This window comes from Dipodomys spectabilis, unplaced genomic scaffold (genome assembly GCF_019054845.1).
Source record: "Dipodomys spectabilis isolate Male_0828 unplaced genomic scaffold, ASM1905484v1 ptg000261l, whole genome shotgun sequence".
Taxonomy (NCBI): domain Eukaryota; kingdom Metazoa; phylum Chordata; class Mammalia; order Rodentia; family Heteromyidae; genus Dipodomys; species Dipodomys spectabilis.
The window spans coordinates 297,521-324,435 of NW_024870938.1; the positions used below are offsets into that span (position 1 = coordinate 297,521).

General features: G+C 45.0%; 1 protein-coding gene across 1 annotated transcript in view; it reads left to right on the forward strand.

Moving 5' to 3' along the window:
• The window catches only part of Farp2 (FERM, ARH/RhoGEF and pleckstrin domain protein 2), a 118,271-nt gene that overhangs the window by 6,739 nt on the left and 84,617 nt on the right, over positions 1-26,915 (forward strand). Inside the window, exon 2 of the mRNA XM_042699654.1 lies at positions 13,941-14,151. Coding sequence (XP_042555588.1) covers positions 13,969-14,151 — 183 coding nt within the window. The 5' untranslated portion in view covers positions 13,941-13,968. The remainder of the gene's footprint in view (positions 1-13,940; positions 14,152-26,915) is intronic.

The window sequence follows — 26,915 nt, forward strand, 5'->3', positions numbered from 1 at the left end:
TCTCAGGGGCTGGGAAGGTGGCTCAGTGGTAGAGTGCTTGCCTTGCATGCATAAGGCCCTAGGTTCAATTCCTCAGCACCACATCAGCAAAAAGAAAAAAGCCGGAAATGGTGCTGTGGCTCAAGTGGTAGAGCGCTAGCCTAGAGCTGAAAAGCTGAGGGACAGCACCCAGGCCCAGAGTTCAGACCCCACGACCGGACCCCCCAAAAAAACAAAAGTCTCAGATTTGTCTCTCCATGATGGCTTCCAACATACGTCCTTACATCTCAGCCTCTTGAGTAGCTAGAATTACGAGTTTGAGCCACTGGTGCCTCATCCATATTCTGGCTTCATAGTCAAAGCCACTGGGGTGGGGGCTCTTTCTTATCCACTGCTTGATACCAGATAATCTGATAGGATGCCGGGTGAGGGGACCTCGTATGTCTTCTGTCAACAGAAGGAATATGTTTTAGCAGGAAGAAAATTGTTAGAAATTGTTTAAATTGCCTTACCCATCTTTTGTCTCCTTTATTGTTAAAATTCCAGTTCCCTCAGCAATTGTTGTTAAGAGGAATGTTGGGGCAAGTCCCAGTATCTGAATGAGAAACCAATCCCAGAAAGTGTGGCAAATACTCACTTTAATTGATCTGGTTTAGAAAGAAGAGCAGATTTCGAAGGGAGAGCAGTTGTTTGGGCTTTCTCTGAAAGGTAAGCGGCTTCATGATGTAGGTAATCCCTTTCAAGCCTTGAATCACACAGTACCACAGGTGTCTACAGAAAACTACCTGATTTCTAAGGTAATATATACTCATCACTGTAGGCAATTCGGAAGTACAGAAAATTGAAAAGAAGAAAGTAGAAGTCAGCATTCTTCTGCCAGTGATAAGCACCGTAAGCATGTTTTAAAATGCATGGATGTGGAGCTCAGGTTCCAGGAGGGTGCACATCCGATGTCCTGCCTGTCCCACTGCCTGGCCATAACATAACCCTCTGGACATGCACGCAGAGCAACCGTGGAGGGCACTGACAAAGGGTAATGGGTAGCAGGGAAGATGGACAGCATGAGTGAGTGTCTGTTAAATCTCCAGCCACCCTGGCCTGGAGTCAGGATGGCCAGACCTAGAGACAGACACTACCTAAGAACAAGTAGATTTCCTGGCAAGCTTACTTTGAACTCCAGGAAAGAATGGGAGAAAAGTACCATTTAGTCTTTCCTAGAGCAGTTGGTTTTTTCCCCCTTTCTTTCTTCCTGCAGCTCTATCCCAGGAAAGTATAGTCACAAGAAGTATATGACAGGGAAGAGTAATTTAAACCCTAGGTTTCTGGCTGAAGGACTGAAAAGAGAAGCCCTGGGCAACTGGGGAGTGTACCAGAGAGAATAAAGAAAGGAGCTTAGGTAAGTGGCTAAGCTCTGCATGAGGGGATTTAACAGAACAGTTTATCAGACGGAGAACTTTGCCCTGCAGCCAGCCTATGAGAGGTTAAGCAAAGTATGCACAGAACATTGCTGGGAATGTAGAGGAGCTGCTGATACTACCCACACAGCAAGGAGGGACTTGCATCCTGAACCTAGTCAGGCCAGCTGGCTCAGCAGAAATACCCATGCTCTCCACAGGACTTAAGCAAGAGCCATATACTGTAACAGCACAGTCATTTAAAAGGCACAGGATACAGCTCAAAATTACTCAGATATCAAAAGCCAGAAAAACACCCATTAGTGAGAAAAGGCACATCAAAAGCTGAGGTGATACACATATTGGATAGATGGAATGTTCTGGCTTCCACAGCCTTGGTCTCCTAAGGTTCATCCAAGGAGTGTGGCAGAAGCACTTGCCACATAGAATTAAGGGCGCTCACCAGTCAGCCAACCTTGAAATGGGATATCCTGGTGGCTGTCGCAGGTGGGCTCATATAATCCAGACGCAACATGGAAGGTTTTCAGTCTACTATGGCTGTCTTGGAAGATGGGATGGCTGTGAGCCAAGGCATGAAGGTGGCCTTTTTTGTTATTTTGGGCTTTTTGTCAGTCATGAAGCTTAAACTCTGGGGCTGGGAGCTGACCCTGTGCACTTCAGCTCAAGGTGAGCCCTCTACCCCTTGAGCCACAGCGCCATGTCCGGTTTTCTAGTGGTTTATTGGAGATAAGAGTGTCACGACTTTCCTGCCCGGGCTGACTTTGAACTGCAAGCCTTCTGAGTAGCTCGGATGACAGGTGTGAGCCACCGGCGCCCAGCTTGGTTTTTAACCTTGACTATAGTCCGTTGGACTGGGAGCCAACTTGCAGGACACCCGGCTTGCCTCCCCACATGTGGAACCTTGGTCTTCCTTCAGCAAGTGGCTTCATTCTTTGGGCTGTGGTTTCCTGCGGAAAGAACAGAACCAGGCCAGCATTCACAGGAAAGAGCTCTCCCCCTCTGTCAGCTATGAACTAGCCTGAGGACTCTGCAGATGCTTGTGTACATGGAATTGTTCTTTGGCTTATTCTTTAAAATGTTGAAAATTCCAGAAATTCACAAAATGTGGGAGGAATGCAAAAGCCAGTATATCCAACTTCACTAATCAAGGCATGAACAATTTTTTTAATTTCCTGTACCCCCACTCATGCAGTTAAAGTAAATCCTAATTATTCCATTTGACTCCAAACAGTATATATTTTTAAGAGATAGGGACCCTTTCCTGCTTCATATCCTCACATTACCATTGCAACAGCTCGAAAATAGCAGCTTTGGGGCTGGGAAGGTGGCTCAGTGGTAGAGCGCTTGCCTTGCATGCATGAGGCCCTGGGTTTGATTCCTCAGCACCACATAAGCAAAAAAAAGCCAGAAGTGGTGCTGTGGCTCAAGTGGTAGAGCGCTCGCCTTGAGCTGAAGAGCTGAGGGACAGCGCCCAGGCCCAGAGTTCAGGCCTCACAACCAACCAAAAAAAGAAAAAGAAAAAATAGCAGCTTTTAATTGCCTAACATCTCGATATCAATATCGAATACTTGTTAGCATTCACATCTTTTTTTAAGCAATTTTTTTATTGTGATTACATAAATTTGATTACATAAATTTCACAACTTTCACAGTATTGTGGGATAGTAATACTTAAAGTCACAAACACATTCTTACCTTCATGGGGCAAATTGTCTTTATCACATCTGTCAAACCAAAAATATTTGATTTGGCATTCAAACAAGGGCACAAGACATTTGGCAGGTAACATCTCCAGCATTTTCCATTCATTTTGTCTCCCCCTTCCCCACCCCCATTTGTTAAAGAAACAGGTCATTTATCCTGTAGGATATATCACATTCTTGATTTCTTGGAATTTCTTTTTTCCTTAGGATATATTGTACTGGCCATATATAATGAAATCACTGGCTTTTAAGGTCACTAGAAATAATTCTGTTTGTAATTTAGCTGATGCCTTAATATAGAGTTAGAAAAGAAATTATATATATAAATATATATATATATCATTATTTGTTACTTGGGAATAGCTAGGACTTATTTTGCTAAAACATTGATTTGTTTGCTTTCTAGTTATGTAAAAAAATTTTTAATTTCCAAGTCAAAACTATTAAACATGATATATTAGAATAATACAGTGTGTCAGATCATCATCTGTTCCTTTCCCTTCCTCTTCCGTAGGTAGGTAACCACTTTCATTAGTTTTCATTGTCCTTCTGTTGCTTCTGTTATGAATATGTGAATACATACACATAGTCCTTCTCTTTTGACAAAGGTTAACCGGCCCTTTCTCTGGTTTTACACCTTGCTTTTCCCCACTTTCACAAAGTAGCATGTAAAGTTCATTTGGGTGATTTCGTACCACAAAAAAAAAAAAAAAAAAATGTTGAGATTCAGCTAGTTATCTACCTAACAGGAGACTAAGAAAGTCAGAATGTGGTACGTCTACGGAGTTAATTGATCGATCTGTTTCTCTAGTAAGTGAGTTTATTTTCAGCTCTTAAAACTTTATTTTTGGGGCTGGGAAAGTGGCTCAGTGGTAGAGCGCTTGCCTTTTATGCATGAGGCCCTGAGTTCAATTCCCCAGCACTACATAAGCAAAAAGAAAAAAAGCCAGAGTGGCCCTGTGGCTCAAGTGGTAGAGTGCTAGCCTTGAACTGAAAAGCTGAGGGACAGCGCCCAGGCCCAGAGTTCAGGCCCCACGACCGGATCCAAAAAAAAACCACTTTATTCTTTTTTGTTTTTGTCGGTCGTGGGGCTTGAACTCTGGGCCTGGGCACTGTCCCTTAGCTCTTCAGCTCAAGGCAAGCGCTCTACCACTTGAGCTACAGCGCCACTTCCGGTTTTCTGGTGGTTTATTGGAGATAGGAGTCTCACAGTCTCTCCTGCCCGGGCTGGCTTTGAACCACGATCCTCAGATCTCAGCCTCCTGAGTAGCTAGGATTACAGGCGTGAGCTACCAGCGCCCGGCAACACTTTATTATTCAGGGCCATCACTGTTAACCCTGCCTGCCCTGTGCAAGGCCCTGGATCAATCTCTAGCACCGAGCCGGCTGAACATATATAATATACATATATATATATATGTATATGTATATGTGTATATATACATAGAGAGTCAAAATACTTAGGATATGTATTATCAAAATACTTAGGATAGGTTTTTTTGTTGTTTTTTTTTTTTTTTTTGGCTGGTCGTGGGGCCTGAACTTGGGCCTGGGCACTGTCCCTCAGCTCTTTAACTCAAGGTGAACACTCTACCACTTAAGCCACAGCACCACTTCCAGCTTTTTCTACTTATGTGGTGCTGAGGAATTGAACCCAGGGCCTCATGCATACAAGGCAAGCACTCTACCACTGAGCCACCCTCCCAGCCCCAGGATAGTTTTTTAAAGTATACTAAAATAAATACATATAGTGTTCAGACTTAAGGGAAAAAACCCTAAGGAGTGAAAGTAAAACTGTAAGGTGGAAATACTGGTTCTGTTCAAAGATGGCACCTTGAATCTCAGTCTGTTTTGTGGTGTCAAATTTATCTGAATGTGATCTGCCTGTTTTGGTGGTAACTGTTGTATGACAAGATGTTAGGAAGTATATTTAATTCTTGACTGCTAATATAAATTAGTTGGAATCAAAAATACATCACCTTTCAGTTCATTTTCACACCAGCTGCTTAACAGAAGCGTAGATCCTTGGATCTGAAAAGGATCTGATTAACCCCTCCTTTCCCCTGCCAGTTTCCAGATAAAGAGCTGCACCTGGGAATAGAGACGTGACCAACATCAGTGGCAAAGTTGTGATTGGAACCGATGCAGCATTAGTGTTTGCTCCGCCAGTCAGCTGCTTTCATTCCTATCCCCAAAGTGCCTGTCCCGCTGTCTTTTTCTAGTCTTGGTAAGCTGCCATCCAGTGCCAGAGGGTCTTGGATTGACTGGCTTTCTGGTCTTTTTCTAGTCTTGGTAAGCTACCATATAGTACCAGTGTCTTGGATTGTGACTGGCCTTCTGGTCTTTTTCTAGTCTTGGTAAACTACCATATAGTGCCAGAGTGTCTTGGATTCTGACTGGCTTTCTGGGATTTGAAGAGATGGTGCTTCTTGGCATGTTCAGCTTTGTGAAAGGAAGTGGATTCAGGCATGGTTTCTGTGCAGCCATACCCAGGGATTATGCCTTGAGCATTGTTTCTCAGCTTCCTCACATTGGTTAACTTACTTTGTTGCTTATTAGAAAAGAAATTAGGCATGCTTAGGAAGAGAATAAAAGACCCATCTCTACCTACACTGTAGTCAAGAGGAAATACAGCCAGAAGTCTAGGGATTTAGGTAAGAATACATTCCATGTATCATCAAGTGTCAAAGTTTATTCTTTGGGTTTTGCTTGTTTGTTTTTTGCTTGAACTCATCCTTGTACTTGCTGAGCAAGTGCTGTACCAGTTTGAGCCATGCCTCCAGTCCTTTTGTTTTTAGTAGTCGCCACTCCCACCCCCCATAGAGCACTGCACTTCTGCCTTGACCAGTCTCAGACTGATCCTCCTAATTTCATCTCCCAAATAGCTGGGATTACAGCTGTGGGCTAAGGCATCTGCCTTGGTTTTGAGATAGTATTTTGGTTGCTTTTTGCCTAGGCTATCCTCAAACTATGATCTTCCTTTCTGCTTCCTGAATAATTGGGATTACAGGTGAAAAGTTCATTCTTAACACTGAATACATTTTAGGTATATTAGACAGTTTGGTAAAAATGATAGGCATCATATTGTGATTTCTTTGGTTTGTCAGTATAGAACTTTTGGCTTCTTCTTCTCCAAAAAGAGACAATGAAAAGTGTTTCAAAATGTCACGTACAACAGCAGGTTTTATTTATTCATTATTTATTTTGTTAGTACTGGGGTTTGACCACAGGGCTGTGTGCTCACTATGTGGGAACTCTCACTTGAACACACCACTATCCTGCAACAACATTTTTAACTAGCTCCCTTCACTGTGGACAGTGCTTTTGACCATGAACCCGGGTGCTGCTTCTTGGCAGAAGAGCCAGAGTCTAAGCCCAAAGCTTAGCTTGCTCACGTATGAGTTATAAAATAGGAAGCCTACCACTTTTTTTTTTAAAGCTGTTTTAAGTTCACAGCAAAATTGAATATAAAGGACAGAGATTTCCCATATATCCTCTGCCCTATATCTCCCAATGCCACTTCATCAGATTGGATGTATATATTACATCACCCGATGTTTCAGCCAACATTTTTTTTTCATATTCTTTTTTTTTTGTTTTTGCTGGTGGTGGGGCTTGAACGCAGGGCCTGGGACTGTCCCTGAGTCTCTTTGTTTGTTTGTTTGTTTTTTTGTCGGTCATGGGGCCTGAACTCTGGGCTTGAGCACTGTCCCTCAGGTCTTCAGCTCAAGGCTAGCGCCCTACCACTTGAGCCAAAGCGCCACTTCCAGCTTTTTCTGCTTATGTGGTGCTGAGGAATCGAACCCAGGGCCTCATGTATGCAAGGCAAGCACTCTAACACTGAGCCACCTTCCCAGGCCCCCTTGAGCCTTTTTGTGGTCAAGACTTGCACTCTACCACTTGAGCCACAACACTACTTCTAGATTTTCCTAGGTAGTTCGTTGGAGATAATGGACTTTTCTGCCCTAGCTGGGTTTCAACTGTGAGTCTCAGATCTCAGCCTCCTGAGTAGCTAGGATTACAGGCTTGAGCCACCAGCGGCACCCGGCTGCAGCCAACTTTTAAGCTGAGTTTTCCAATGTTAGTTTTCTTTATTGTGTTATTAAATGAGAATATGTCCATACGAGCCTAATATGTAGTTGAAAGTATGAAATGTCAGTAGCATAAATAGTTTCCAACCACCAGAGATACTGGTTTTCTTTTGTTTTTGTGCCAGTTCTGGGGCTTGAACTCAGTGGCCTGGACACTGTTTTGCTCAAGGCTAGTGTTCTACCACTTGAGCCACAGATCCACTTCTGGCTTTTTTTGAGGGGGTGGGGGTGGGGGTGGTAGTTACTTGGAGATGAGAATCTCTTGGAGGATACTCTTAGGAGAGGAACAGAAAGGCACAATGCCTATATGTAACTGATTATATACAGAATCAGAGGGAAGGCCAGCACTAGTGGCTCATGCCTGTAATCCTAGCTACTCAGGAGGCTGAGATCGGAGGATCCTGGTTCAAAGCCAGCCCGGGCAGGAAAGCCCATGAAACTCTTTTATTTCCAATAAACCATCAGAAAACCGGAAGTGGCACTGGAGCTCAAGTGGTAGAGTGCTTGCCTTGAGCTGAAGAGCTGAGGGACAGCACCCAGGCCCAGAGTTCAAGCCCCATGACCAACCAAAAAGAAAAAAAAGAGTCAGAGGGAAACGGGAAAAACATACAACAGAGGGGCCCACTGGACATAGATGAAAATGAACTAAGCAACCCAAAGACAGCGATGGGAGGGAAGGAATGAGAGGGACAGAGGGAACAGCCCACACTAAGCAAGAGGACAGAAACGTACGTGTCACCTGATGTGGAAGAAACAATTGTACCGTCAAAGCTCTAGAATTCACAAACTTCATAGTCCATGACAATGACAATTTGCCTTGTGAAGATTAAAATGTGTTTGTGACTTTAAGTATCACTATTCCACAATACAGTAAAATATGTTAAATTTATGTAATCACCTAATCTGAATAAAAATAAAAGATGAACTCCAGAAATGGAAATGAGGTTTTTTTTGTTGTTGTTCTTTGTTTTTTTTAAGAGTCTCTCAGACTTTTTCTTTCCCCCCCTGGGCTGGCTTTGCCACAATGCTTAGATCGAAGATCTGAGTGGCTAGATTACAGGCATGAACCATTAGTGCCTGGCCACCAGAGACATTTTAAGATATGAAGCATCTTATGTATATGAAAGGAAGATGAGAAAAAAAAAGCACCTGTGTCCACCACAGCTCCCTGGTTCTTTTTGTTGTTGTTGGTCATAGGGCCTGAACTCTGGGCCTGGGCGCTGTCCCTCAGCTCTTCAGCTCAAGGCTTGCATTCTACCACTTGAGCCACAGAGCCACTTCTGGCTTTTTCTGCTTATGTGGGGCTGAGGAATCGAACCCAGGGCCTCATGCATGCAAGGCAAGCGCTCTACCACTGAGCCACCTTCCCAGGCACCCCCCACCCCCTTCCATGGTTCTTTATACTGCTGTTCTCCTAGGGCTTCCAGGAGGGCTTGCTAGCAGTCACAGGGACTGGGAAGGCAGATGGCAGTCCCAGGACTGTGAGTGTCCTTGCTGTTTCTGGTCTCGGTCGCATATACTTTCCTCTTTTATACTAACTTGTAAACACATGAAAGAAAACAAGATTATTTTCTATTAGGTCATAATGCACATTTAGTGCATACATTTTCCCCAATGTCAGGCAGCCAGGCTATGGAAAATGATTCTAATGCAATCTGCTGTTTCGATGTGAAGAGCCTAGTTGGCTGCTTCTGAGATGCCTGTTAGACCTGAGGCCAGGCTTGAACGACAGCCACTACACTGAGATTGCCTGTTGGTTTTCTACTTCATTCTTTGAAGCTTTCCTAAACTAGTAACAAACTCAACCTTAAAGTTTGGTTTTTGTTTTTTTGTTTTTTGTCGATCGTGGGGCTTGAACTCTGCACCTGGGCGCTGTCCCTCAGCTCTTCAGCTCAAAGTGAGCACTCTACCACTTGAGCCACAGCGCCACTTCCGGTTTTCTGGTGGTTAAGTGGAGATAAGAGTCTCACAGACTTTCCTGCCTGTGCTGGCTTTGAACCATGATCCTCCGATCTCAGCCTCCTGAGTAGCTAGGATTACAGGCATGAGCCACTGGTGCCCGGCCTTAAAGTCTTTTTTTAAAATTTATTTTATGTGGTACTGAGGGATTGAACCCAGGGCCTCATGCATGCTAGGCAAAAACTCTACCACTAAGCCACATTCCCAGCCAACCTTAAAGTCTTAAACTACATCTTAAAGCTGAATAATTATGATGCTAGGGTTTAAATCCAGGGCCTTGGGCTGCTAGGCAAGGCCTTTACAATGTGAGCTGCACTCTGAACCCTTTCTAATTTTTTTTTTTGAGATAGTGTCTTGCTAACTTCTCCCAGGCTGTCCTTAAACTCTGGATTCTCCTGCCTCCACCTCCCGAGTAACAGATTCAAGTGTGCAACACCTCCTTGGCTGGATCATTGTTTTGTTTTGCTTGTTTTGTTAACTAGGGTTAACCTCAGCCTCAGTCTTGTTGCAGAGGCACTCCACCACTTGAGAAATACTCCCGATCCTTTTTGCTTCAGTTATTCTGGGATAGGGCCTGGCATTTTCCCTGGAGTGTCCTGGACCATGTTTCTCCATGTACACTGACCATGTAGCTGGAATGACAGGTGCCTGCCACCAGCTGTTGGTTCAGATGGAGTCTCACTGGCTCTTTGCCTTACACGTTCCAATCCCCACCTCTTGGCTTACTGGGATTATAGGTTTGAAGCATTACACCTAGACCTAAACTGAGTAATTATCAAATGAGTTCATGCCACATTACTGTTGTAGAACAGCAAAAAGAGTTTTCTTTGAAATATCAACAGCAAGGTACCTCTGCCTCAGAGGTTGTTTCCTCTTTTTTTAAAAAAAGTTTTAGTAAGGACTTATTTTTAGTATAGCAGGACAAAGTAGAAATGGGGGGCATTTCCTGCTCCCCATATAGAAAGCGGGGAATGAAGACTGAAAGTGGTGTTGCTTTTTTTTTTTTTTTTCCAGTTGGTCGTGGGGCCTGAACTCTGGGCCTGGGCGCTGTTGCTCAGCTCTTCAGCTCAAGGCAAATGCTCTACCTCTTGAGCCACAGCGCCACTTCTGGTTTTATGGTGGCTTATTGCAGATAAGAATCTCACGGATTTTCCTGCCTGGGCTGGCTTTGAACTGTGATCCTGAGATCTCAGCCTCCTGAGTAGCTAGGATTACAGGCGCTAGCTACCAGTGCCCAGCCTGGAAGTGGTCATTCTTATCTACAGTTTTTACACGTTGGGAGTTGTAACAGTATACACAGCATGCCACCTAGCAGCCCTTAGCCATTGGACAGTGAGTGGTTCTGGGTAGCCAAGCTGGGTGCTGTTCATTCTAAAACATGGAGAGGTGATCTGGCCCACCTAAAATCCAAGGATAGTTGAGTGAGCTGCAGGGCTTCCTTTTGCAAGACCTGCCTTCCAATATTCTGTCCATTCCTAAAGAGTTTGCAGCTTCTTAACGTCTCAAAGAAGGCAGATCCACACAACCCTTGTGTCCCGTGTGTCTTTCTCATAACTTAACATCTAAAATGAAATGGTGAGGGAGGAGCTTGCCATTCTAAGGATTGGTCTTTTCCTTCAGTTTTTACTTTCTAGTTCTAATGTCCAAGTCTGACCCTTCCCTCCCACCCTTTTAATATTTATTTAATTTCCCTCTCTCCTTAGCTATACTGTCTCATTCCCCTTACAAAATAACTTGTGTCTCTTTAACCTTAAAAGAAGTTACAGAGGGTTAAGTTCCATTTTTTGTAGCTGACATTTGTGCTGAGAGTGGACTTCTGACCCAATCTAGAACAAGAACCAAAAATTCTTTTCCCTGTCTTAGTTAGAAGGGAACATGGAAAATCAGTTGGCAGAAAATTCAGTTAATAGGCTGCCATGGATCAGTACCAGAAGGTATTGTTATTCTTTCATTGCTAGAGATGTTTTCCATGAATTTGGTTGTAAATATCTTAGAGAAGTAATCCAAACCTTTGAGATTCAACTCCTATGTCAAGGTTGCCAATCTGTCTCACAGGATGAGTGAGCAATAAGGAGGAATTTTAGATACCATGTAATGAATCTCTAGATGTCTCACAACAAGGAGAGTCTCACAGGGTAGAAGTTCTAGCAGAATTTATTTTAGCATAACAGGATAAAGAAGAGAGAAAGAAACATTCCTTGTTCCCCATGCAGAAAAGGGGTATAAAGACTCAATTTGTCAGATCATCATGTGTCTTGTTTACTAACTCTGCTTCAGCCCTATGAATGTCTTTCTTCAGACAGGTGAAAACTAGTTTGCTGCTCAAAAGGTTTGCAGACCTGCAGGGATTTAGCCTGTGAACCACATAGCTCAAGAAAGAGCTTGGGTATTTCTTGAGCAAGGAAAGTACTTTTCACTGTGTATGTCCCTTGTTCTTGTGAGAGAACAAGCAATATTAAATGACAATCAATATTAAATGTTCAATTAGAGCCCACCAGGCGCTAGTGGCTCACACCTGTGATCTCAGGAGACGGATCTAAGGATTGAGTTTCAAAGCCAGCCCAAGCAGAAAGGTGTGTCTCTTCAATAAACCACACACACACAAAACCCAGAAGTGAAGTTATGGCTCAAGTGGTAAATTGCCAACCTTGAGTGGAAAAGCCAAGTGAGAGACCTAAGCAACTCAAGAGCAGTGAGGGGAGGGAAGGAATGAAAGAGAAAGATACTAAGTTGATACTAAGCCAAAGAAAAGAAAGATCCATATCACTTGATTTGTAAGAAATAGTTTTAGGGGCTGGGAAGGTGTCTCAGTGGTAGAGCGCTTGCCTTGCATGCCTGAGACCCTGGGTTCAATTCCTCAGCACCACATAAGCAAAAAGAAAAAAGCCGGAAGTGGCACTGTGGCTCAAGTGAGTGGTAGAGTGCTAGCCTTGAGCTGAAGAGCTGAGGGACAGCGCCCAGGCCCAGAGTTCAGGCCCCACGACCGGACCCCCCCCCAAAAAAAAAGAAATAGTTTTATTGTTAAAAGTCATAGAGTTCATAAACTATGTAGATTAAGATAATGATGACTATCATTTTGAAGATTAAAAGGTGTTTGTGACTTTAGCTAAGTATAACTATGCCACAGAATTGTGAAATTTATGTAGTTGCTTAATCTCAGTAAAGAAATATTTGAGGGGGGGGAAGCCATGTGAGAGCACAAGGCCCTGAGAGGCACATCTTTAACCTTAGCTTCTCAGGGAGGTCGTATGTTAACAAATAAGCCAAGCATGGTGGTTGCCAGCTAACACCCAGGAGACAAGCACAGTGAGAATCTGGCCCTGCCCTCAGGGTGCATTCTGCCTGGAGAGAGACTTCAGAGACAATAGGTCACAACCAGCCTGATCCTAGTTTGGGCATCTATGTTGAAACTGACTTTGTGTGGGATTTGTGATGGGAGATACACCTAGCAGAACCAGGAGCAGTTCCTCGTTGTGGTCCAGACCCTCACACGGCACCTTCTCAGAGGTTGTTGCTTTCTTGTTTGATAACTGGGGCATGGATGGTAATTCTCAAATGGTTGGAAAGGTTGTCTTTGTGGAATACGGTCAAGTAGGTAGTTGGAGTTGATTGGTAGTGAGTCATAAAGAAGCTTTTTGAACTTAAGGAATAAAAGGCTCTTGATTTGATTTTCTTGGTAATAAAATATGCATTAAAAAGCAGGAAAGGGTCTAAGAGACCCTCAGCAATTCTTGGCACACAGGGAATGACTGGGACTTTAGTAAGATACATTTTTATTTCCAGTGATGAAGATTGGATCCTGGGCTGTGAAGATGTAGACCACACTCTTATCACTGGCCTTTTAAGATGAAGTATTTAAAAGGTTACTCCAGGCTGGGAATGTGGCTTCATGGTCCAGTGCTTGCCTCACATGCATGAAGCCCTGGGTTCCATTCCTCAGCACCACATACACAGAAGCCATAAGTGGTACTGTGGCTCAAGTGGTAGAATGCTAGCCTTGAGCACAAAGAGGCTCAGGGACAGTGCCCAGGCCTAGAGTTCAAACCCCAGGACCGGAGGAAAGAAAATAAAAAACCCAACCTTATCAGGCCTTGGCCTGCTGTTTGTTACTCCTGTCCTTGAGTGCATCATGGAGAGGTGACAAGGAGAGTGCTCCTCCAACCCTCATCAGCCCTCAGTGGTGCCTATGAAGTGCCTGGGTAGTGATAATGAGGTTATTGAGAGTTTGGATAGGGTAAAAGCTGGGAAGAAGCTGGCCTGGGACAAGTGTTCCTGCAGCTGTCATTCGGTAACCTACCAGAAACGACCCTCCAAGCCATAGTGGCACCCAGTCTACCCTGATGAGGCACAAATTATGAAAACTACAGAGTGCTAAGCCAGCAAAGACATGCGTGGCTGTCTGCATCTGCCTGACACACAGCCTCAGTAAGAGGTGAGGTGAGAGATGAGCCCAGCTGCTTAAGCTGCCCGACGTGTGTGCCCTGTTACCTTTATGTACCTAGGTGGGCCTGTCAGCACAGTCACACACTGCCAGAGCCTGGGAAGCCCAGAGGAGGGCCCAGACTGGAGTTCTCCCCTCTGTTATGTGAGGGTGGTTCTGTCACCTAGTAATGGTTCGTGGAGTTTAAAGCGAGTGTTAAAGCACCTGGGAAATACTGTTACTAAAGGTCATGTTCGTTATTTATATTCTGTGTGTGAATAAAAGATAATCTTTTTTAGTTCTTTATTTTTGTCCTTTGTCATGTTATAATATCTAAGTGACATGGTAATTCCCTGCTGTGTGTTTGTTTTAGTATTTTCTCCACTTTGAGCTGGTGAAGAATGGGAGAGCTAGAAGGAACATACAGAGTCCTGCAGACTGCAGGCACACGCCTTGGGAGCCAGACCCCTGTGGGTGTGAGCACCCTGGAGCCAGGGCAGGCACCGTCATCCAGAGTGCAGGACAAGTGTCTGCACATCCGCGTGAAGCTGCTGGACAACACCCTGGAGATGTTTGACATTGAGGTAAGAAACACATTCCTCATTCCCTCTGAAGGTCAGGGACCAGGTACCAGGTTCCATTGGCTAGTTCTACCTTGTACATTTAGACCGAGAGTTTGATCAAGAGGGGTTTTGGTGAACACAGAAAAATCCTTACAAACAGTGAATATATGAGTTCTTTTAGTTTAACAAGTGGTATTCTCTTAACTTTTATCTAAAATTCTGAAAAGATCCAGTGTTTTCACGCTTTTCGTTTGAGAGCCTGGCTTAAAGGACAGCTGAAAACAATCTGCAACCAGATTACTTCCACCCGTATCTTCCCTGCTCAGCTGGCTGGGTACCTGGGTGAGGGAATGTGACTTTGCCTCAGTATGGGTAAGCATCTCTGTTGGGAGACAGATTCACCCCCTCCTTCTCATGGTAGCCGGTGCAATGAGTAGCCGACAGCACTCAGACAGCTGACATACCCAAGCCACTGTACAGTATTAGTGTATAATTTTATTTTTCTAAGTCAACTTTGAATTTTTTGTTTAGAAAGTAAGAGTCACTTAGGAGGCTGAGATTTGGGGATTGAGGTTCAAAGCCAGCCCAGGAAGGAAAATCTGTGAGACACTTACCTCCAGGTAACCACGTGTGAGCCATTCGTGCTTGGCTTGACTTTTTATTTTATTTTAATACGCTGTGGATTAAACTCAGGGCCTCAGGATTGCTAGACATGCAAACCAATGAGTCACACCCTGTTCCAAAGCAAAGCGTTAATGGAGACAGGGAGGGGAAGGAAAGAGGGAGGACTGGCAGGCTAAGCAGTTGGCACTTGAATTCAGAGGTTGGTGCTCTACCATATGAGCCATGCCTCTAGCCCTTTTTGCTTTAGTTACTTGTTTCAAGGTAGGGTATTGGCATTTATACTCACACTGGCCTGCACTGTGTACCTAGGTTGGCCTCAAACTGTGATCCTCTGGAGTGGTTATGACCAGAGGCATGAGCCATAGCCCCTGACATTTTATTTTTCTTTATTTCACTTTGAGACCAGGATCTCACTGTGTAATCTAGGCTGGCCTTGAATTCAGATCCTCCTGCTTCAGTTTCCCAAGGGCTGAGATTACAGATAGGCACTACCAACCTCAGCCTCATTGTTTTGATTTTTTTTTATTCCAGCCATTCTATTGGGTATGTTGTGAATCTCATTGTAATTCAAGATGTTTTAAGTTTTTGGCCACGCTAAGGATGAAAACCTCAACCTCACAATGTTCTACCACTGAACGAGACACTCAAGCCCTAAAAGTGATTTGCAGTGGCTGAAGAAGGAAGGGCTTTGAGCTTAAAAAAAAAAAAAAAAATGAGAATTATATAATTTAAAAGTGAAGCCAGGGCTGGGAAGGTGGCTCAGTGGTAGAGTGCTTGCCTTGCATGCATGAGGCCCTGGGTTCGATTCTTCAGCACCACATAAGCAGAAAAAGCCAGAAGTGGCGCTGTGGCTCAAGTGATAGAGCACTCACGAGCTGAAGAGCTGAGGGACAGCGCCCAGTGCCCCACGACCAACAACAACAACAAAAAAGTGAAGCCTGTCTTAGAAATGGTTCTTGAGACTGTAAGGACGATTGATCAGAAAGCCGCAGTGCAGGGTTATGAGGAGCTAGAGAAAACGGCATCTGCAGATGCTTACCAGCAGTTGAGGCTTGCTTGCATCATTTTAAACTTTCGTCTAGAGTTGTCATGGCGAGTACAGGTAGGAACTTTTATTGATAATGTATTAAAATCAGTGCTTATTCTCATTTATAAGTAGTAGTTACCAAGATTTATGACACTTTCATCTGTAAAAATCAGTGCTGAAACAAACTTGGTTACCAGGTTTTTCTAAGATAAATGAAGTGATATACACTTTGTGGGGGTTTTTTGTGGTTCTTTATATTGACTATAATTAGATTTAAATACTTTCTGTATGTGGGTTTTTGTTCTTTTTTTTAGTTACAGTGTTGCAAAAAAGGGGAGAGAAATCTTGATGAAAGGGTCAGGGTAGAGCCCTGTGTATGGATGTATGCTTCAAGTTAATCAACTTTTGATGTTTATTGATTGGATCTTTGGCTGCCCAAAGTTCAGTCAGTAGCTGGTGTGTGTGTGTGTGTGTGTGTGTGTACACACGTGTGCGCCAGCAAGAGAGAGAGAGATCTAGTAAACTTGGTTTATTTCAATCAGTTAATGAATTATCTGGTTTTGAACATTGAAATGTGCCCTCCGCTGTATGAAGTTTGGCTTTTGAGACATACATTTGCTTGAAACCCATCTGTATCTACTTGCCCTGTGTGCCAGTTGTGGAATAGTAATGTTTTCAGTCTGACATGTTTGGTATGGAGTGTATCCAGCTTTAACATCGTAACAGTGGAGGGAAAGGCCTGGCAGGCGCCCAAGGCCCCACCGAGAATGGTTGTCTTCAGTCTTCAGGGCAGTTATGCCTTCACTGATGGATAATTTGCTATTTTACGCGTTAGAAATTGGGCTGAGGGGCTGGGAAGGTGGCTCAGTGGTATAGCGCTTGCCTTGCACGCATGAGGCCCTGGGTTCGATTCCTCAGCACCACATAAGCAAAAAGAAAAAAGCCGGAAGTGGCGCTGTGGCTCAAGTGGTAGAGCGCTAGCCTTGAGCTGAAGAGCTGAGGGACAGCGCCCAGGCCCAGAGTTCAGGCCCCACTACCAGACCCACCCCCCAAAAAAAAAAAAAAAATAGAATCAGAACCAATGGGCTGGGAAGGTGGTTCAGTGGTAGAGTGCTTGCCTTGTATGCATGAGGCCCTGGGTTCGATCCCCCAGCACCACATAAGCAAAAAGGAAAAAAGCCGGAAGTGGCACTGTGGTTCAAGTGGTAGAGCGCTAGCCTTGAGCTGAAGAGCTGAGGGACAGTGCCCAGGCCCAGAGTTCAGGCCCACGACCAGACCCAAAAAAAAAAAATTGGGCTGGAGGTAGAGTTCAAGCGATAGAGCACTTGACTCTCTGGGTTCAATTCTTGGTACTGCAAACTGAAAGAAAAGAGAAGAGTTCATGTGAGTTACAGCTTTTCTGTTATCTGAAAGTATTAGACCAAGGCGATGTCTGATGATTAAAAGAGCAGTCTGAGGGTAGGGTGTAGCTCAATGGCAGAGCACTTTTTAGCACATTCAGAGGCTCTGGGTTCAGTCAGGGTTGCCTAAAGCGTAAGTCAACCATCTAGGATGTCGTTTGATGTATGAGAGCCTGTCTTGAGGGACTGCATGTTCTGCTGGTTCACAAGCAAGTAGGGATGGAGCTCTGAAGAGCATGAAGGTCTTCTTTATTTTGACGTTCCACTGTCCCATATTTCCCTGTCTTCTGGTAGGCTCACGGGTGTTAGGATGAGCTTCCATTTTCCTTTCTTTTGTTTTTAAATTTTATTGTAAAGATGCTGTACAGAGGGGTTATAGTTAGATGAGTAAGGCAATGTGTACATTTTTTGTCCAGCATTGTTACCCCTTCCCTTATTGTTCTACTATCCATACTTCCCTCCCCCTTCTTTTCTTTTAAGAATTACAGAAGTACTTGGTGCTGGTGGCTCATATCTGTAAAATCCTAGCTACTTAGGAGGCTGAGATCTGAGGATTGCAGTTTGAAGTCAACCCAGGCAAGAAATGCTGTGAGTTAACAGTGGAGCTGTGGCTCGAAGTAATAGACCATTAGGTTTGAGTAAAAAAGCTCAGGAATAGCACCCAGACCCTGAGTTCAAGCTCCATGACCAACAAAAAATAAAATAAAATAAAAACACCACCTCCACCAACAACAAAAGAATTATAGAAGCATTAGTTGAAATATGTAACAAGTAGGAAGACAAATTCTTAGTCATGAAGTTCTATGCTCCAAGACTTTTCTATTTCAGTAAAAGTTGGTATTTTCAGCCTGGCCAGGAAGAAATAGTCAAAATTCCAGAAAGTATCATAGCCAGATGTTTGCCATTGCTCCCACATGGACATCCCAAATATGGCAAATAAGCTGCTTCAAACTTATTTTGGCCTCACCTCAGAAGAAAAAGCTAGTAATTCAACATCTGAAATTTGGGGAAAATATAGGCTTTTTACAAAAGCTCATATGTGTCTCTGGGAGACATAGCTATTATGTTACTCTGCCCTAGGTTTTAGAACCTGTTATTTTGTCATGGAAAGTGGATCTCTTTTAACCCTGACACCCAAGAATGTGGTAGGGTAGTGTACTGCGGAGACGTGGACATTTTTATTCTTAGTTACTCAGTCGTGGTAGTAGAGCGCTCAGTAACAGTGGCCTCCTCCAAACGCTACACACACCCACAGAGTTGGTATGTTGGTTTTTAGGCTAGAAAATGAGAAAGACTAGGGACTGCTGTCCTATAGACCCCCAGTACCAGAGAAATCCCCTAACCACAGATAACTAATAGCGAAGACTACAGCAATGCAGGTTCTCAGCACAGGGCAAAGAAATGCAATTGGCAGCTTTTCACTTTGCTTGGATCACACAAGAGTTCTAGCTCTTGATGTTCACAATGAGAGGGGGCAGGAGTCCCCCAAGGTGACCCAACCAAGCTGTGAGCCCCACTCAGAGCAGCTGAGCATCCCTGTGCTGTTTTTACCTGTGTAGTTCTCCTCTGCCATCAGGAGAGCCAGAAAGCTTCCCTTTAACGTTTTCTGACTGCTGCCACTTACTTTTCCGTTTTGTTTTGGCTGTCAGTCTTTTATGACATTTTAAATGCCTGAGTTAGTGGCCCAGCTCTCTACACACAGTCTTCCACAGGGGCAGGAGAGGTGAGGTGGGTTATACAGCCAGGTACTTCTTCTCAGGCCTCCCATTCCCCGTGTGCCTTACATCTCAACCTTTAGCTACTTGATGGAGTGCAGATGTGCAGCTCTTTCTGCCTGCAGATCTACGAGAGAGACTCTGTGGGACATCTTTATCAGGTCTCCCACTCAGATCCTGGCCCATGCTAGAGAATGGAGTGTTACTTGTGCACATTTCTGTCTCCTCTAGAGCCATGCTGATTTCAGGCCAGATCCTTACTACAAGTCAAAGGGCCCTCACTTCTCTGCAGGCCTTCCCTTGGCTGACCAGCAGACACCCGTGTCATAGTGCATTTTCAAGACTGCCTGCCATCATTTGGCTTTCTGTTGATCCGTGTTGAAATGAGTTGTTTGGCTGGTCCCACCACCTCCTGGGTACATTGAAATTTGTTCTTGTTCCTGTTGGAAACGGTGAGATCATTCCTAAAGTTCAGTGATGTCAGCAAGGTGCCACGGGCACTCTTGCATGCATATGTACTCCTGTCTTCAGCCCTGCCACGGTACCACAGGGTTGCTAGCCGGGTGCCGGTGGCTCACGCCTGTCATCCTAACTACTCAGGAGGCTGAGATCTGAGGATCCCAGTTCAAAGCCAGCCCAGGCAGAAAACCGGAAGTGGCTCTGTGGCTCAAGTGGTAGAGCGCTAGCCTTGAGCTGAAGAGCTAAGGGACAGTGCCCAGACCCAGAGTTCAAGGCCCACAACCGACAAAAAAAAGAAAAGAAAAGAAAGGAATTGGGCTGATTTATGTTCCTTTTCCTCATGGGAATGCTCCCCGCCACGGCGGCTTCCCCGCTCTCCTGATGAGGCCTTGCTCTCTCAGTTCTCTCTCTTTACTCTGCTGCAGGCTTCTACTGCCTGCCACTTGGGCCTGCTGTAGTTCAGATCCAGGCCCACCCTGTCACTGCCGCCGCTGTGTCATCCTCCAGCACTGCCCACCCCACTGGCCTCTCAGACCCAGTCACACGCCAGGGTGCTGGCAGTTCCATTGTCCCGAGCTCCTCAAATACTGCAGCCTGCTCGGAAGGCCACAGCTGTGACTCTACTCCAATTCCCATCTCCTGTGTCAGGTTCCTCAGACACCTTCTGCTGATGCCGTTCACTCATACGCTTCATTGTTTCCTCCAATTCACTTATGCAAAAGGAACCCCTCTCTTCCGGGCACCTAGAGAGTACAGTGTTCTTCACAGCTTTGCTTGTGCTAGGGAGCTTTTTTTTTTTTGGGGGGGGTCCAGTCGTGGGGCCTGAACGCTGGGCCTGGGCACCGTCCCTCAGCTCTTCAGCTCAAGGCTAGCGCTCTACCACTTGAGCCACAGCACCACTTCTGGCTTTTTTCTTTTTGCTTTTATGGTGCTGAGGAATCGAACCCAGGGCCTCAGGCATGCAAGGCAAGAGCTCTACCACTGAGCCACCTTCCCAGCCCCGTCCCTGAGTGTTTTGCTCAAGACTAATACTCCACCACTTGAGCCACATCTCCACTTACAGATTTTTAGTAGTTCATTGGAGGTGAGTCTCACAGCCTTTTCTGCCTGTGCTGGCTTTGGACCACAATCCTCAATCTCAGCCTCTTGAGTAGCTAGGATTACAGGTGTGAGCCACCAGCACCTGGCTACTTTTTCAATACTGAAGGTGAACTCACCGTAAGTAAAGCTGATGAGATGACCTTGTTAAAAAGCTCCCTAGGGGCTTTAAAATAAGGCTAATTCTCCAAAGCCTGTGGTTGGATCCCTAGCACCATGGGGGGGAGGGGGTGAACTCTAAGCCAGATAAGATGGTACACACCTATAATCTCAAGACAAGATTACAGGTTTTGAAGCTGAGGCAGAGAATCTCAAGCCTGAACCAACCTAGGCTATATAACAAGACCTGCCTCCAAAACAAAACATTTTTTTTTTTGGTCCATTCTGGTGTTTGAACTCAAGGCCTGGATCAGATGTACCTGAGCCTCTTTGTGCTCAAGACTAGCACTGTATTACTCTCTACCACTTGACCCACAGCCCACTTCCAGTTTTTGAGAGGTTAAATTGGAGATAAGAGTCTCACTAGGACTTTTCTGCCTAGACTGGCTTTGAACCTCAGATCTCAGCCTCCTGAGTAGCTAGGATTATAGGCGTGAGCCACTGGCACTCAGCTAACACATTCTTTTTTTTTTTTTTTAATCAGTCAGTATAGAAAGTAACTGAGAATCTCCAGAAAACTAACAGTATAGGCATCTGGTTTTCCAGACCATGCTCTAGTCTTACAGAATGTCTTATGTGAAGTTAGTTCTCTGGCACTGTTTTGGCATGGATGGTGTTTTACCCATGCCTCAGATTTTGGCGTGCTCTCCCTGGGTAGGCCCACACAGGCTCAGCAACTTGAGAAGACCACATCTCGCAACCATGTGTGTGTCATGCGGGGCTCCTCAGGCTTCTGGGTTTTCTGTTTGGTTGGTTGATTCAGTCCTGGAGCTTGAACTTAGGGCTTAGGTGCTTTCACTGAGCTTTTGTGCTCAAAGCTAGTACTCTACCACTCTTTACTTTAGCTTTTTAGTAGGTAACAGGAGATGTCTCACAAACTTTCCTGTCTGTACTCACTTCAAACTTTCATCCTCAGGTCTCAGCCTCTTGAGTAGCTAGAATTACAGATGTGAGCCACTAGCACCCAGCTTTTGTGGTCATTCTTGAGATGGCATCTTGCTTTATGCCTAGCCAACCTGAGTTGTGATCCTCTGTTTGTGCTCCCCCTTTTTGTTGGGATGACAGGCATACACCTCTGCGCTCAGCCATTGTGATAACATTGTGATAGCTTGCGATGTCAAGCATGTACCACCACACCCAGACCTGTGCCCAAATTAAAAAGTTATTTGTAGCTGGGCGGCCAGTGGCTCACGCCTGTAATCCTAGCTACTCAGAAGGCTAAGATCTGAGTATCTCAGTTCAAAGCTGGCCAGGGCAGGAAAGTCTGTGAGACTCTTATCTCTAATAAACCACCAGAAAACCAGAAGTGGCACTGTGGCTCAAGTGGTAGAGCATTTGCCTTGAGCTGAAGAGCTGAGGGACAGCGCCCAGGCTCAGAGTTCAGGCCCCATGACCAACAAAAAAAAAAAAAAGTTTGTTTTACACAGTTTTCACTCCAGTTATATGTTGTGTTTTGTTTTGTATTGTTTTATTTTCTTTCTTTTTGCTTTTGTTGTTGTTGTTGGTCATGGGGGCTGCACTCTGGGCCTGGGCGCTGTCCCTCAGCTCTTCAACTCAAGGCTAGTGCCCTGCCATGAGCCACAGTGCCACTTCTGGCTTTTTTCTGCTTATGTGGTGCTGAGGAATCGAACCCAGGGCCTCATGCATGCAAGGCAAGCACTCTACCACTGAGACAACCTCCCAGCCTGTATTGTTTTATTTTGTTGGTTGTGGGGCTTGAACTCTGGGCCTGGGTGCTGTCCATCAGCTCTTCAGCTCATGGCTAGTGCTCCAACACTTGAGCCACAGTGCGGCTTCCCATTTTCTGAGTAATTTGTTCAAGATAAGAGTCTCATGGACTTTTCTGTCTGGGTTGGTTTTGAAACCATGATCCTCAGATCTCAGCTTCTGAGTAGCTAGAATTACAAGTGTGAGCCACCAGCCACCTGGCTTGTTTTTCTTTTTACATTTGGCATCTCCATTGTATTTTAACTTAAAATTAAGTTTAAAGCTAGGAAGATAGTAAATATATTCTATTTGAATAAAAGAAGCATCAATTATCAGTTATCAATCAAGGAATGCTAGGAACCTTACAGAGTGACTACTTATGAGAAAGAAAGAAAAAACTAGATTGGGGGGCTGGGAAGGTGGCTCAGTGGTAGAGTGCTTGCCTAGTGTGCGTGAAGCCCTGGGTCCCATTCCTCAGTAACACATACACAGAACAAGCCAGAAGTGGTGCTGTAACTCAAAGCCTTGAGTAAAAGAGCTCAGAGACAGCACTCAGGCCGAGTTCAAGCCCCATGACTGGCCAAAAAGAAAAGAAAAAGTAGATTGGGTATCTGAGGAGTGGTCCGTTCAGTTCTCATCAACCTAGAGTCTCTCTTGGTAGCCAGTTTTTGTTGTCAGGTGTCTTCTGGGCTTCTGTGTACTCTCTTCTGCTGGAGAGCTGGTCCTCAAGGTTGCATATGTCACCCAGCTCTGCCTGCCCCTCTGGGCCCCTCTGCAGCGGGGACTTGACCGAGGATGAGGCAAGTCCAGAGCGTTATACTCAGGGGAGGAGGGACAGGAAGTTGTACTCGGGCACCCGGCTCCTGAGACTGGAGGGACTTTGGGATCTCTGTTCTGTGGAAGTGCCTACAGCACATACAGGTGCTTTTGTGTGGCCACATGTAGCAAGAAAGAAACCATTGTGTCAGGAAGGTGGCAGATGGCATCCAGAAAGCCAGTGGTACATGTTGGGATTGGGAAGCCCACCAAGGGCCCTAAGGCTTCGGTCAGAGCGAGGCCACTGAGGTGCTGGGTAGCCTGGGGTTACCCAGGATGTGAAGCTGCCCCCAGGAGTGCAGAGAGGTCACAGGAGGAGCCACATCTGGAGCCCTCTGGGCCACGGAGCATGTGGGCTTGCCAGTGGAGACAGGGAACCTTGGGAACCAAGGAGCCTCAAGCCTGAGCCGTTTCCCACTGTGATCCCACAGAGTGGTGTCTTCTCAGGTAGGTAGGAGCAGTGAGTATCTCTGGCACAGAGGTGATAAGCATTGCTGTGCTGTCATACTTCATCTACAGCTCAGGTGAAATGCCAGGGCCTGAGCAGGAAGGCATCTTCTAACTGAGTTCAGGCTCAGTTCCTGCAGCGGTAACTGTGCTTTTATTTATTTATTTATTTATTTATTTTTTGGTCAGTCGTGGGGCTTGAACTCTGGGCTTGGGCACTGCCCCTGCGCTCTTCAGCCCAAGGCGAGCACTCTACCACATGAGCCACAGCACCACTTCCAGTTTTCTAGTGGTTTTTATTGGAGATAAGAGTCTCACAGACTCTCCTGCCCGAGCTGGCTTTTTTTTTTTTTTTTTGCTGGTCATGGGGCCTGAACTCTTGGTCTGGGAACTGTCCCTCAGCTCTTAGCTCAAGGCTAGCACTCTACCACTGGAGCCACAGTGCCACTTCTGGCTTTTTCTGCTCATGTGGTGCTGAGAAATCAAACCCAGGGCCTCATGCATGCAAGGCAAGCGCTCTACCACTGAGCCACCTTCCCAGCCCCGGGCGGCTTTGAACTGTGATCCTCAGATCTCAGCCTCCTGAGTAGCTAGGATGACAGGCGTGAGCCACTGGTGCCTGGCTTGTGGGCTTTTATTTTTAGAGAGATTCTTGACTCTAGTTTAAGAACAAATATAAAAAACATCTGTGGGTACTTCCAAACAATTGTTACACAGTGCTCTGGTATGTCCTATATATATGGGTGGTGCTTTGCATGTATGGTCAATCCATATTGAGGGGATAGCTTACTTTATAAAAGCCTCTTATACCACAGTGGCCAATTAAACTGAAAGCCAGGGGCTGGGAAGGTGGCTCAGTGGCAGAGTGCTTCCCTCACATGCATGAGGTCCTGAGTTCCATTCCTCAGCACCACATAAGCAGAAAAAAGTCAGAAGTGGCCCTGTGGTTCAAGTGGTAGAGCGTTTGCCTTGAGCTGAAGAGCTGAGGGACAGTGCCCAGGCCCAGAATTCAGGCCCAACAACCGACCAAAAAAAAAAAAAAAAAAAGTGAAAGACAGCTTCTGATAGGATGAAAATTAGAAATTCTTCTTAGTCCACAATTTCATCAGTTCCTACCTAGAGCTAAAACACAAATAAAGCTTCAGTTTAGACTTCTGTCATAAATTTGTGAATGAATCTCACATACTTTCTAATAAAATAATTCATAATTTAGTTTTCTCATAATTACATTTTTTGAACTTGTTTGGTCTCTACTAAAATGTATGCATATGCCTTTTGCATATGTTGTTTTTGAAACTATTAATCAGATTCTTTTTTGTGTTGGTCATGGGTCTTGAACTCTGGACCCGGGCGCTGCCCCTGAGCACTAAAGCATAAGGCGAGTGCTCTACCCCTTGAGCCCCTGCGCCACTTCTGGTTTTCAGGTGGTTAGTTGGAGATAGTCTGATAGACTTTCCTGCCAGGGCTGGCTTTGAGTCCTCAGACCTCATCCTCCTGAACAGCTAGGACGACAGGCATGAGCCACCAGAGTCTGGTCGCTAATCAAATTTTTATAACAAAAGATATGGCTTTTTTTTTCTATTAAAGGAATTTTCAACTGGAAGTGGCGCTGTGGCTCAAGTGGTATAGTGCTAGGCTTGAGCTGAAGAGCTGAGGGACAGCACCCAGGCCCAGAGTTCAGCCCCACAACCAACCAAAAAAAAAAGGAATTTTCGATTAACACAACTTAAAAGTAACTTTAAGGCTCTAGGGATTATTATATTCCTAGAAAACATATTGGAACATCATGCTAAAAGTACATTGCAAGCTCTTTTGCAGTAATGGGGATTGAACTAATGGTCTTGATTGCTAGACACTTTACCACTTGAGCCAGGGTTCTATCTCCTAGCAAGCCCTTTAAGCAAATTCCTGTTAATTCAGGGGTGTTCAATTTTATAACTGTTTCTGGGTTTTTATTGTTGTTAGGTTTTATTATTTGTTGTGCTTTTTGTTTTTGTTGTTGTATTGTTTGTTCTGCAGTACTGGGGTTTCAGCTCATGGCTTGGCAATTATTAGATAAACACTATACCTCTTGAGCCACTCCCCTACCCCCTTTTTTCTTAACTTTATGGTTTAGATAATGTCTCTTGCCTTTGCCCAGGCCTACCTGGTACCACCATGATGGTCCTGCCTTCACCTCCTAAGTAGCTGTGGTTATAAACATGTGTCACCATACCCAGAGAACGAGAGGAAAGAAATCAGCAATAACTTCAGCAATTCATACGCTGAACACCATAGACCTGTTTAAAGATGCCAGAGATGATCTACCTAAATAGAAAGATAGCTAATATTCATGGATTGTAAAGGCTGATGTTGTTTAGATGTTCCCAAATTAATTTACAAATGGAGCGCGATCCCCATCAGAATCTCAGCTGGCTTCTTTGCAGAAATTAATAAGCTGACCCCAATATTTATATGCCAAAACAGTCTCAACAAATAAAGAAGAACCACGCTTCCCCGTGCCAAAACTTGCTACAAGGCTGCAGTAATCTCTGCATTGTAGGACTAAAGAGAGCTATGTTTATCAAAGGAATGGAATTGAGAGGCTACAAAGAAATGTAAGGAGATTTATGGCCAGTTGATTTTGTTGAAAAAAGCATCAAGATAATTCAGTCTCTGTTGAAGCCTTCAGTGAAGGTGCTGAGATGAGCTGATGTCCACATGCAAAGAATAAAGTTGGACTCCTGCTTCATACTGTAAACAGAAACTCAATAGATCATTGAAGCTGGGCAGGGCATGGTAGCTTACGCATATAAACCCAGTTACAGAGGTAAAGATAGGATGATCATACTTTGAGACTAGCCTAGGCAAGCACTACCCCATCCTAAAAAACAAGCTAGACTGGGTACCAGTGGCTCATGCCTGTAATCCTGGCTACTTTCCTGTCCATCTGGCAAGACAGTCCATGAGACAGATAACTCCAGTTAACTAGTAAAAAGCCATCTGCAGCCCGAATCACTGGAATTAGTGCCTTTGTAAGAGTGGTGAGAGAACTCTCTTCTCTGCTCTATGAGTGGACACCCTCACTGTACAGTCTATGAGTGGACACCATCACTGTACAGTGTATCGGCCACCATCTGAGCCCCAGAAGGAAGAGAGGGGAACACCAAGACATGCAGTGTCAGGCTGAAGGTGTGGCTCAGGTTGTGGAGCGCCTGCTTTGCAAGTGCAAGACCCTGAGTTCAAACCTAAGCACCGCCAACAAGCCAGACAAGCCCTGCGTACTCCATGGAGTTATTTGTTGTAGCAGCCTGAGCTGAGTGTGTGTGGGCCTCAGGAACACCGTGAGCCTTT